This window comes from Ammospiza caudacuta, chromosome 16 (genome assembly GCF_027887145.1).
Source record: "Ammospiza caudacuta isolate bAmmCau1 chromosome 16, bAmmCau1.pri, whole genome shotgun sequence".
NCBI classification, from domain to species: domain Eukaryota; kingdom Metazoa; phylum Chordata; class Aves; order Passeriformes; family Passerellidae; genus Ammospiza; species Ammospiza caudacuta.
In genome coordinates, this window is record NC_080608.1 from 11,420,123 (window position 1) to 11,433,731 (window position 13,609).

The following is a 13,609-nucleotide window of genomic DNA, read 5'->3' on the forward strand; positions in this document are numbered from 1 at the left end:
TCATTTTCATAAATCATAAATTAATCAGCCCAGATCTGCCCCTAAACTATTTAAATCCAATTTTAACCCCATTCACTATTTATTTATCTATTACTTAAATAAAACTCCTCCCATATTCTGATCTCCTTAATGTCTCATGGCAATAAACAAATTTTGCATGATCTGAGATTTTGTTTTTACCTCCTCCACAAGGTTTTGAACACTGGGACCATTTCTTCAAAGCCCATTCATATGACAGTGAGTCCTCTTCCAAAACATTATTGTTATCTACATTCAAGGAATCTTCATGGATCATGTACTTGTAAGTCAAAGATATCTTGGCACCACCATGAGGAATCACCTAATAAGCAAAGGAGATGTAATGAAAAAAGATATGAAAGACTGATATCAGAAGCTCTGTGAGATGATGTGAAATAGTGATCATGGCTCACATACAAAAACATCCCCAGAGGGATTTCAACCTTTTAGCTGCACTCAACACATTTTTTCCCTGATGAAAAAGTATCTCCATCCTTATGACACAGTTTCTAAACTGCATATTAAGAAAGACTGTGGTTGATTTAGACTTATTTTCCTTGCCAGCATTGGACTGACATCATGATACTAAATTTTTTCCATATCCCATCACAAAGGAAGGAAATTTTGTACTGAAATGATAACGGATAGTTCCACTAAAAGACAAAGCAAATTCAACTGCACAAATAAGTGAAACTGGCAAAGAAAATTGCTCATATTTCTGATAAAACACAAATATTCTTATGATAGTCCTGGAATTCTGCAAAGCTTTTTACTTAATCTTGACAGAAATACAAACTATTTAGAAAGAGGTTTTGTTATCACACTGCACTAAGACAAATGCAAGAAAACAGATCTCAATTTAAGCAAAGTGCAAAATATTTGTCCTTTGGAAACATAGTATTTATTCTTCCTTTGAAGTTCAGCTGGTGTAGATCAACACATTACAGTTGTTTTCAGAGGGATTTTAAATCAACTTACCCCTGAATTGAAGTCTACTCTTTGCTAGTTTGCAATAAAAAAAGGAATATATTTGGATGGTTTTGGGAACTGTGGAACTGTTTTGCCCTGAAAAAGGGAGCCAGGATCACAGGAATCCTGCATCTGCCTTTGCAGGATACATTTTCAAAACACGGATGGGAGAGGGAACTATTAGATCTAGCTGATATGAACCACTCTGACCTTTTTTTGATTGGTGCTCACATGTCAGATAGGATAAGTAAGCTGCAGCCTTTACTCAGTGGCTGATTGCTATGCCAGCCACAGGAAATAATCATGACAGCTGGTTGCTCAACACATAACCCTGAATTATAACAGCAATGAGCTGGGAGAAAGGAATTAAAATACATCTCCTATTGTCTTGTAATTGAAGCCAATGTCTTCTGGTAGCTCACAAGAGGAATGTGAAGGACAGGCTAGCCCACTCTGGCTGTGTGGAAGGTGGTTTCCATTTGGCTTACCAGGATGATGATCCCGTGCCGCAGCGGCCCCATGGTCTGCACCGTCTCTCTGTCGTCGTCATTCCGATATTCCCACTCCACACCCATGTCAATGAAGACCTTGGAGTCTGGCACATAGTTGTCCTCACTTAGAATGAATTTCCCTGTTTCACGATTTTTAATGGCTGGGAGCAACACAAGAAAAGTGAATATAAGAGGTTTGTTTCTCATCTCCAGTTTTGTTCTGCTTGGGTCCCAGTGGACGAAGCTGAAAAGGCCAGTGTGCATTTTCCCTCTCTTCCCTCTCAGGTTTGGAAAGACTTTATCAGGTGTTTCACTGAACTGTCAATGCTTTTCTGCTCAGCTCCAGGAACATCAGTTGTCCTTTTTTTTCCTTTTTCAAAGCCTGCCTTGCCAGAGAAATGAGGCCAATGCAGCTGCACCACAGGGGTCGAGCTGCCTGCTCCCATATAACAACTTCTGAATCCACTGGCCAAATCCGAGCCAATTTGAGAACCAGTGGGGGTCCCAGAGCTATTCAACTCTTTCATATGTTGTAAGGCAGCTCAGAGGGTTGTTACTGCTCCATCAGAGGAAGGCTACTGAGCTAACCCCCAGCAGGTCCCCACAGTGAGAGAGGGACACTAGAAACAGCATTAATTCTCCTGCTCAGATACAGTCCTGACACCAGCACAGCCCTGTTAAGCTCCTGCTGCTCTGCAGACACCTGCCACTGCACACAAAGCCTGGTTCCTCTCTTCAGCTCCCACCAGTGCTCCATCCTTCACCTGGAGAGACTTCAGCCACCTTTGAATGAGGACAGGTTTTCACCTGAGATGGAACATTTGCTGTCCTCGTTAGAAGAAGCAGGGACTGTTTGTTATGTAACACCAGATTTTAACTCCATTCTCTGCCTGGCAGCTACCTGAGCATCTTGCTCCTTCAGCAGTGGCCAAGGCAGCGAGCCAGCTGTCCATGTCCTCAGCATTCACCCACCCTGGCAGAACTTTGAACAAGGGCTGCTCCCTGATCCACAGGGCCAGGCTGCCCTGGGCAGCCAGGGAAGCATTCACTGGGGAGAAGCTGGGATGGTTCACACTATGGTTAGCAGATCATTCACTGTGAATCTACTTCCAATTAATAGCAGCTACCAGTCACTGCTTCCCATTGATTACAGGGCCGGGAGGAGTGGATTTCCATTATCTCCTGAACTGCTGGATTGATTTGGCAGCCTCGTGTCAGTACTGTTAGCAGTGGGGCAGAATCTGGAACAGATCTGGATACAGCTGGGAAATTACTGAGGGTGGGAAGCATGAAAGATGCACACAAAGGCCATGGAATGGTTTGGGTTGAAAGGGACTTTGAAGATCATCTACTTCCAACCCCCAAAGATAATACACTGCACCCCATAAAGCAACCCAGTGCCTCTTCCAGCAGCTTTCACACATCACATGCACATACCAACACAGAGATCTGGCTGGGACACCCTGGGATACAGCACAGGGAAATCAAATTGCCAAACAAGTTTCCTAATTTAACATACTTAGAGAAAGTACATGGTGTGGGTGGGTAATGGGTAAACAAATGTACAAACACATTGTCAGCCTCCAGAGACAAAAATAAACACCAGAAAAAAATATTCTGACTGAAAATCTTCCTACTTTTTACTTACCAAGATGATGAGTGGTGGCATCTGTTTCCTGTATAAGTAAATGTCTTGCTCCAGCAGGAATTTCAAACATCTTAACATACCCTATATGGGGGTATTTGAAAAGACAGTTATGGATTAATATGCTACAAAATAATAAATTAATTATTAATTAATATGCCCAGGGTGGGTTTGTCTTAGGTTTTTAAATAAATTTTATTTTCTGAAAGCAAGATGTATTAAACAAGATGAAGCGAATCCAGCATTGTTCCCATTTCTGTGCCAGGTGATGGAACATAACAGGGACAAAGGGCTTTGGGCCAGTACAAAGGTGCCTGAAGTATCACAACAGACTTGGCTTCAGACTAAAATGGGCTTTGAGACCACACAAATGGGCTTTGAGACCTGACAGAGCCTGCTGATGGGACATTATTGCAGCACTGGAGTGACAGAGCACTGGCTGACATCAGCTGCACAAGCCCAACAAGGAGCAGGGAAACCCTCTCCCATGCATGCACAGGCCTTGGTATCAGCAGCTTTAACTGCTCACTGGACAGAAGTCTTATTTCCAAATTATAAACATATGTGGAAGTAATTCCAGATTGTTTATTGGAATTAATGACACTGCAAATGATTTTCAATTGTCCTGGTACTTTCCATGAAACATAAGATACCAAGAAAAATACCCTGAATTCCCCAGGACAAACCACGCTGGATGTACTGACCTTGCTTTTTTGGTATTCTTGAAAATGTTCTTTTCACCACTTTGCAGTGGGAATTATCTCCTCCACAGACACCACACTTATCTTCCTGCTTTGTGGAACCTATGACCCTGTCACACCCAACTTTCTGTGCACAAAAGAGAGAAACAGTCATTTTTATTTATCCACCATTCAATTCAGATAAGCCTTCACTTTTCATATTAACCCCCTGATTCTGCTTCAGTAAAGCAGCACACCTCGTAGTGTTCTCCTGGAAGATCAACACCTAAACAGATTTTAATACTTCCAGTTCCTATAGTAGCTGTCAACTGGCTGATTATATTTTCATATTATGCTTCACAGTGGTTCTCTCACTGAAGGAACACAGCATGGTTAAAGAAAAGCGCTTAAGCCTCAGCTTATCTTAAGACAGATACTTAAATTCCAGGAGAATCTAGGCATCTATATGGGGATAAGCACCTCCACCAGTGTTTTGCTAGTCAGATACTCATTCCTTTGAAAGATGACCTGCAGCAGATCCCAACTTTGAGGAACTGTCATTGATTTTTTAAAAATAGCATGATCAAATACCAAGAGAAAGCACATCAGCCATATCCTAACACCACTTTCCTTGAAAGCTGCTGTGTGTTCCTATTTCATTGTACATTCCACCCCCACTAAACCCCAGCAGGGAGAGCTTTCCTTGAAAGCTAATTGTAATAGCTCATCTTAAAATACTGTATGAAATGTTTCTTGTGTAGGCAGGTGCTTTTGGAATCGAGTCACATGCATGGCAACTGTGAATATCACACATAATATTGTGACAATAATCCTAATGTAATCTCCTTATTGCCCAAAGTGTTATTATACTTAGTCATGCTCGGAGAGAAGCACTCAAGGTAGAGTTTGAGTTGTTTTCACACTGCTGAGCCATGCAGGAGCCCCCAGGCCCTCACCAGGCAGTCTCCCCTCACACAGATGCTGTAAGCATCCTTGTAGGAGCAGCGGGTCCCGTCGTGCACCATCCTCTTCATGTAAACCACATCCCCTGTCTCCTTGGATTCGCAGTACAGGTGGCACCTCTCCTTGGCTGAAAAACAGAACAACCCAAACTGTGCACGTTCAGCCCCCAGTTTAGCTGCTGATGTTGTGAGCAGCTCTTTCAGTAGTGTTGGCTCTCCCTTTTTCCTTGCACACATCACAGAGCCCAACGTGGTGCCCATAAATCATTGATGCTCATCCCCTTTGAAAAACCCTGTGATCTCTTGGAAAATGCTGAATCATAAAGCATCCATGTGTCACCATTAGGAGACAGGCTTAAAAATAACACATCATTGACTTTGAGGGGGGATCTATTTAATCCTTTGCAGATGATGCAATCTGGCAGAGCTCCCCTCAGTTGCATGACTACCTGTGAGAAGTGCTGGTTTCTCCTGCACTGCGCTTAAATGAAGAAAAGCCAAATTAATTTTCCCATTAAAAGCAGCTGTTTGACACTGAGTGAACCTGGCATCCAAAATTTCTTCAGAGACAGCTGGGCCATAGCATTTCATCCTAACCACAAAGTTAATTTTCCCTCATAGTTATACTTGTATTTATGATAATTTAAACCATTAAACAAGATGAGATGTCAAAAAGATTCAGACAAAAAAACATTTTTTTACTCCTAACACATGCACAAACAGCCAGACTAGTGGTATTTTCTCTAATCTGTTCCAAAGAGCTAAGAACAAAAAATTAAGCTGAAAATGACTAGTCAGTAGCTGAATAAAGTTGTATTCCAGTAGTGTATTTCATTTTATCCATGTCTCTTGCTGTCCTCAGCCCCATAATAGGATTCACTATGCTTTCCTTGGCACTGAAGAGCAGATGGCCTTTCTGCTAGATGAAACAAATAGAGATTCTGCTATTTTAACATGATTAAAAGTTGGAGTGCTTTTCCCACCATTTAAAACAATAACAACCTTTCCATTGTAGCAGTTCAACTGAAATAAATCTTCACAGGCCCTTTGCATTCTTCCCCTGTGCAGTTCCATGGCCTCTGCCCTCTTTTTATAAAGTCCTTGTTATTGCTGTTGATGTCCTCAAGGCCACTGGGTATTGGTACATCAGAGACCTTTTCTACTGCTCCCAAACCATGCAGAGAAGCCATGCTGACAATCCAGGGTCTAGTCTATTAAAACAGGTACTTTTTTGTGCAAATTCTTCATAGGAGACTATTAGGATCATAGTAACAACAGACCTAATGTATATATTAGAAACATTAAGCTGTGCACAGGATGGATGTGCACACAGAACCCCTGGGTATGCAGCCACCCCACACACAGCACACATTCACTGCCTGTGATTAAATGAAAATATCAGCAGGTCTCACTGGATGCCAACAGCTCTGCACAAGGGCTTCATTTTGGAGATGGTTCTGCTCCCACTGCTCCATGGAGCAGTAAATGTGTAAGTGCTGTTAAATTAGACCCTGCTATTGCAAAGAATTATTTTCTTCCTGTGCTATTCACTGGTGCTGGGCACAGCAGAGGTGCAGGAGCGTGGATATGATGGTGTGTCTGTCCAGTCCCTGCTCTCTGAGTCCTTCTCATTTAACTCAGGCTGGGAGCTCATGGCCAGAGTCCCTCCCTGCTGCCCTGGCAGATGCACAGGGAGATGCAGCAGCCTGTGAGCACAGCAGGGTGAGGACCTGGGGGCTCAGAGGGCCTGGAACAGGAGACAACGGGGCATGGGATGCTCAAGGACACACTGGGGTGTACCCCAGCTCAGTGGCTTTTCTCTGCCCACAGCATGAGAAAAGCTCTCCTCTCTGTTCTTATGCCCTGCACAATGTGTCAGACACGTCCAGCTGAGCTGCCTGTGAAGTGTATGGATTTATGTCACTTCTGAGCCACAACTGCATTATTCTCACAAGTGTGTCACTGATATGCCTTATCCTTACAAAAGGGAGTTTTGAATAGATTAGAGTTGCAGCATAAGCTTGTCTCTGGCCTTATTTTCACACAAAAGCTGTTCCCTCTAATAACCCTGCACAGGTAAATGCAACTCTCAAGGTGTCTGCAGTTATACCATAGTAATATTGGAAACCAGCAGTGCCCAGGGATCAGTGTTCAGACATCAATGAGCTGGTTTCTGACCCAGAAGCCATTGAATTTAATTGAAAAAAATCTGATTTGTTTCACTGGTCTTTGCAGCAGACTGCTCCAAAGGCTAAAGCATAAGCAAAGGTCCTGCAGACCACAGCCTTCATCCCTCCACCCTTTTGTGCCAGCAAAGCTATTTCATGAAATTAAGCTGTAAGGCTGTGTCTGTGCCTTTGAAAATCCCAGACTGACCAAGATGGCATGAAAAGAATGAGGGAACTCTGAGCACTATTTGGGAAGAAAGTCAGGCAAATTAATTGTAAGGAATTTGCTATTAATTTTTGGCAGAGTATCCTCTCACTGGAATGCAAAATGATTCACCCAAAGTGACCCTTCCCCTCCCAGCAAGGGCAGCTGGGCTGAGGATGGGGTGGCTGCTCAGAACCTGCCCCTTGCCAGGCCAACCCTGCCCTCAAGAATTTGCCATTCAAGTAAGGTGTTGGGGCTCAAAAACAGTGATCAGCTCACACTGCTCATTCAGCAAGCTGAGACTCATTGCCCTCTGCCTCTTTGTTTGGTAAAACATCTCAGAGTGTTTTCTGGCAAGAGCAGACACGGCCCAAAGCAACCAGCTGCACTTGCACTGACAGCTAAGCTGAGGCATTAACAGGAACAGGAACATTTCTGTTCTAGGAGATGATCTCTGTCAACCTCGCTGGTCTGAGAGCCAGCACCCATCCAACCCAACAGCTGCCTCCAACAGTGCCAGCAGCATTTGGAGGAAGACACAGGAACAAACTTGAAACTTTTCTCAGAATATTCTCCCGGTTCCTCCTACACTGCAGCTTGGGGACTTCCAAAATCATGACTGTAACTTGGTGTTTAATGGCTCTTAATGGAATGTAGAACTGTCAAGAATTTTTCAAAAAAATTTCTGAAACTTTCTGGCATCAGCAGTCTTCTGTGGCAGTGAATTTCAAGATAATTAGATGCTTTGTATTAGGCCTTTCCTCTTATTTGTTTTAAATCTGCCATCTGATAATTTTATTTGATGTTCCCAGGCTCGTGTTATGAGAAACTCAATAATCATTCCACATTCAGTCTCTTTGGGCCACTCCCAACTCTGTAACTCTATCTTTTTAATCTACATCCTTGCTTTTCCAGGGTGAAAAGTCCTGGTTTATCTAAACTCTCCTCATCCAGAAGTCATTATTTATGTTTGCTTTATTCTGGCTGGAGTTCAGCTGTTGGTGTTTTAGCAGCCTGGGCAGCAGTGAGATGGGCACAACCTGAGCTGCACTGGCTGAGTATTTAAAGTGCAGGCACAACGTGCAGGTACACAGGGACAGGTCAGTGCTCTCCATCTCTCCCTTCACAGTCACTGAACTGATCTTTTCCTAAAGTTATTCCCAGCCTTTATTTGCAGAGCCCACCATACACACACACCCACACACACACACACCCACACCAGTTTTTACCCACACATCCATTACTGGCATTCATTAACACCAAACTTCCTTTGCCTTCTTGTGTCCCTTAGTGTCACAAGGTCCTTCTGCAGCTCTCAGAGTGGGCCATGCTCCCATACAAAACCATTCCTTTTTATCTCATGGTAAATCCATTTAACACATGGCACTGAGGAACAGTGTCCAAAGTTTTTTGAAAATCCAAGTGCATTGTACAAATTGAGTCACTGATACTGATCCCTCCAAACACCTCCTAACAGATTTAGGAGGCATGATGTCCTGGGAAGAAGTTTTACCCCTCCCTACATAATTTTTATTCATATTTGTAACAGATTTTAGTTTTCACAGGAGAGGGACTGCTCACCATCAACATGTTCATAGGGCAGCCAGTGGTGTTTGGTGTTCTGGTACTCAAAGTAGGGGTCCCACTGCCGGCACTGCTCCTCTCTGAAGTCCTCAAAGTCCTTGGGACACTCCTGGGTGTTGCACAGCTGGAATTCATAACTCGGCCCCACACACGTGCGGCCTCCGTTGGCAGGACTGAGACAGGCAGAGAAACCCACGGTTAGTTTTGCTTTTATTTATGAAATAAAAACAAATTTAATTAAGTGTCTGTTAAATCTTTTGAGGAGCCATTTGTTTACCAATCATGTCAGCAGGCAGTTGATGAAGCTAGGCCTGTATTTCTGATATGTAAAATACATATTTCCTTTCTGTTCCGCTGTCACTATTTAGCTGTTAAAAAGCAACTTCTGCAAGAAGAGGTTTAAACTACTTGATAAAGGCAAGCAAAGCCATTTTCTTGGTGCAGCCAGGAAAGGAAAGCACAGCAGAACTCGTTCACATTCACCCCTAATGCAGCAGCAAAGGCAGAGCAGCCCAGCCCAGTGTGTGCCCCCAGGCAGATGTGCACCAGATCCCTGGCACATCTGGCAATGCAGAGCTCAGGACCTGTAGCTGGGTTTTCATCCTCTTCCAGGAAACACAGAAAACATTTTAAATAGCACGTTAGGCTTTTCCTACATGCAAATAGGTTTTACAACTAAAGCTGTGCCCACAATTATAAAGGTCGCTTCTCTGTTGCCAAAGTAATAAAGACTGAAAAGAGAACTGGCAAATGTTTTCTTAACAGAACAATTTCCATTGGAAAATGCTGCTTCATAAAACTCAATTAAAAAAAAAACAAATCAAGGTCAATTGCTTTATCAACAAACCAAGAAATTCAATGTTAAAAATACTCTCTCTTTTAAAATCATTTAATCCCAAAAATTGTTTTAGTCCTTGCTGTTAAGATCTTGACATTTTATGATACCACACTAAGATAGCAATAATTACACATTTCCTATCATATGTATATAACAATCTTTATTAACTATACTTCCACTGTTACTGAAATTGAATCATTCTACATTATCTAGATGACCCATATGTAAGTTATTAAAGCCAGACAACTCAAAATTCCTAAAATTAACTTTGAGGAAAGTTCTGATCTCAGGAGCTTTGTTCCAACTTGGAATCAAACCAGTTTTAAAATATTTTAAGATCTTCTTGTTGAAATATTCTAAACAGTGGATTAAAGAAAACTTTTTAAAAGGTTTTTAAAAAATCCAGTCAATCACTGCTATTATTTCATACTGACATTTTAAAATGAGATATATAGGACCATAAACTTTTACTTATGCTTTACATAGTACTGTATTAGTCCTTGTAACTGCATAACCAGTTTAATGGATGGATAAAGTGAGAAATAAAGATGATTCATGACTTGCTAAGGGCCAAAAGCAGAATTTCTGACAATGTATGCTATGGGTCAGGTTTAACAAGCACCACTCAGCATCCTTTCCTGCACTGCTGCCCTGGCCATGCACTGAGGATCCCTGTGCACACCAGTGGAGCCCCCCACCATGGGCTGTCACTTACTGTGGGTTGTCACACTGCCGGGTCCTGTACTTCACCCCGGTGCCACACGTGCGGGAGCAAGAGCCAAACTTGCTCCAAGCCCCCCAGTGCCCATCCTGCTTCAGGATGTCTGGTGTGAGCCAGATGCAGTGACCTTTAAAGCAGTGCTGAAAGAGAGAATCAGATGTCAGAATGATTAGATGATCAACTTGCACCAGATGAGAAGCTGTTGTACCACAGATTTTAATTTTCAGCACAAGTTCTGGATTTTTTTCACCTCTCCAGCAGAAAGTAGAGGGAGTTGCTGTCAGATTGTGCCCATGATCCCAAACTCACTCAGATTTTACAACCTTACATGTCAGTACGCACATCTGTGCAGGCAGGTTTCAAGTCTACCAAGTTTGTTAAACTGTTGTCAGTGTTACATTTCCTCATCACCTGTCTGCAGCAGGGATATCATTTAAGGGAAATGGCAGAATCCCAAATCTAACAGTAACATCCTGCCTCCACCACTGCCTGCAGCCTCTCTAAGCAGCACTGTCAGGAGCTCTGGCCACAGCACCATCCTGCCCAGCCACTCCCAAATCCACACACGTATTCCTATTATAAATGCAATGAGCAAAGTGTCAGGGAATTAAAGCAAGCTCACATTGTAGACTATTAATGCTATTAATTAAAAGCTTTTGCAGTGTCTCCCTGGAGATCTCATGGTAAACCTGACTAAAAAACCAGGAGGCATTCCTTAGGGACAGCCCTGAGCAGTCCTGCAACTGCACAGTTCATCACGCCCTACCACACTTTCTCCTTTCTTTTACCTGGTTTTTAATATAGTCATTGCACAGCAGTTGAAACACAAAATTTGCTACATTCCCCAAACTATTAAGGGATTTATTTTATTTCTTTAAAAGCCTTCATAACTCCAGTACTGATCATCTCTACTGTCATCTCCTGTTAAAGAAACCTGTCAATGCCTTTCCACCAATTTCTCCAGTCCCTAATCATGGAATTTTTTTCTCAGCTGAAGTCACAAAGAATTCTTCTAAAGGATCACAAGATTCTGGCCCCTTTCAGTACTATTTCTGCTTTCATAAAAGTCTACTGATGAAGTGTGGGTGCTGGAAAATATATTCCAGCAAACAAACGACTTTGCATGAGACTGTCACAGTTTGCCTGCGTTAACGGTTACTGCTGGGATGAGAGCTCTGGCTCAGGAGCACAGATGGCTGCAACAACAAGTGAAATCAGTCACTTACTTTCCTTAACATTCAAGTCAACAACAACATTTTACACAGCTTAACAAGCCCTGGAACGCAGGAATTTGGCAGGCTGCACAAGACAAGCATATGGCTAAATGCATGCTGCCAGCAAAAACAAAATCAGAAGATATATAACAGGAGAGTGTTCTTGAGCAGAGAGTGATTAGTGATCTGGAAGGCAAATCTAAAAGTGAAGGATAATCATTAAGAATGCTGAATTTCAAGTGGGAATCATTAGAATGGTGACAAGGCAGAGCTTACTGGTTCACTAATCTGCTCAGTGACTGGCTCATATTCATGCAATTTATTTTGGGGCTGATTTGGTAGGACAAGGAGTAGAAGAGAGAGTAGAAATTAGGTTTCGACTATTTTTTTCTTTCCCATGACTTCAGATATTCAAAGTCAAAACCTATTGAAATAAATGAGGTACCACAAAGCCAATTACACCAATCCTGCTCCAGAGCTGTAATGGGCAGATTTTTCTTAGATGTTTGACAGAACAAGAGATAATTCAGCAAAGCATGAAAGAAATACAAAATGCTAATATGTCCTTTGCTTTTTTTGGTTTAGAAGCTCAGGGCTGTACCCTTCAGGGACTGTTTACTTATGGCTTTAGAGAGGTTTGTTTGATCAAACCGTTTGAGTCGTGGGGCCCTGCACTGGCAGGGGACCATTCAGTGATGTGGGGGAAGCTGGCAGTGTCTCAGCTTGTCAATAGGCTTGCAAGCAGATGTGAAGTGACAGCTCCTGATCTGTGCTTGCTCACACATCCTTTTATCAGGCTGCTGCATCTCCCAGGTGTAAGTTCCACAGCAGTGACCAAATCCATTTCAGGAGCCATTTAGCCTATGTTCATTGTGTGATGATCCAGAATCCCGTGCTTGGACTCATGGAGGAGAGGGAGAGACGTGTGATGACACTGTGCTTCCAGCAGGATGTAGGTTTGCAACAACCTCTAATAAACCCCCCTCTGACACTGAGACTGGTCCCTGAACTGGAAGGCAAACACGGAATAATGTTATTGACTTTGCTGTGTAAAGAGAAGAGCAGCACTGATTTTTAGTGCAGGAGCTGGTCAGATGCTGATTGTTGGGAAGCTGAGGCAGAGCTATTAGGAGAGAAGCATTTGTGTAAAATGAGTCATCCCCAGCTCTGCCTTTTATTTGTGGATTAAAAGAAAGGAGCCTACAGCAAACAAAATGATTCACTAATGAATCTTACTCTGTGCAGATCCGTGCAAGAAAATGCATGAGAAGGTAAAACCAGAGACAGAGCAATCTCCAGTGTAATAAAGGAAGTTAAATCCAACCCTTCCTATTGCTACTACATTAACTACATAATGAGGTGGAAAAGAGCCAATTTCAAGCACTATTCCCTTCGTAAACAGGGGGTTTCACTTAAAGAATGAAGCATATTAAAGCAATTTTCTTTTTTAAATGAGAAAAAAATGGGTAAATGCAAATCGTTTTCTTAGTTGAAGATGACTTCTTGCAGTCTCGCCTATTTTTCTGGCAAACAGGGCAGTCCAAAACAAGTGCAATTTCCAGGAGAGGGAGCTTAAATTTCTTGCAGTAAAACATTCCACTGCTGTTTTCAGCAGTTCTTTGAAACAACTGCTGTGGATGCCAAAAGAAGAGCCAGTGTGTTCCTGTGGGCTCAACACATCTGCAAGTCAATTTTCCAAGAAAAGACTTGAAGATCTTCTGTGAGTATCTGTAACTATTTTATATTGGGCAGCAATGGGCACTTCTCTGATCTCGTCACTTGATGCTCCAATATCTACCAAGGAACCCCTCATACTGCACCAAGGCTGGGGTGCTCAGTTCTCCTCACTGTCCTGGGCTCCCATCAGGAGGGCGTTACTGATTTGTTTGCATTCCCCATCACACGCAGGCTGGCCCGCTCTGCTCCATCTGTTTGAAATAATTGGTTGCAAGGGATGAACTGAAAGTTCCAACACTGAGGACTGCTCTGAGGCAGTAAAAGTTTCTTCAGTGGAGAAGCAAGTGTTCTCTGTTCCTGTGGTGACTAACACAGCACACATTCACCCATCTGTCTCCTGTCTCCAAGAGAAGCTGAGGTCAGCTTTCTCAGTGGGA

At 42.8% G+C, this 13,609-nt stretch overlaps 1 protein-coding gene across 1 annotated transcript in view; it reads right to left on the reverse strand.

Moving 5' to 3' along the window:
- ADAMTS2 (ADAM metallopeptidase with thrombospondin type 1 motif 2) overlaps positions 1–13,609 on the reverse strand; it is a 174,334-nt gene that overhangs the window by 14,195 nt on the left and 146,530 nt on the right. Inside the window, exons 11-17 of the mRNA XM_058815035.1 lie at positions 10,276–10,421; positions 8,720–8,895; positions 4,760–4,893; positions 3,828–3,951; positions 3,127–3,207; positions 1,476–1,639; positions 181–340 (exon numbers count right to left, since the gene is read on the reverse strand). Of these exons, the coding sequence (XP_058671018.1) occupies positions 181–340; positions 1,476–1,639; positions 3,127–3,207; positions 3,828–3,951; positions 4,760–4,893; positions 8,720–8,895; positions 10,276–10,421 (985 nt within the window). The remainder of the gene's footprint in view (positions 1–180; positions 341–1,475; positions 1,640–3,126; positions 3,208–3,827; positions 3,952–4,759; positions 4,894–8,719; positions 8,896–10,275; positions 10,422–13,609) is intronic.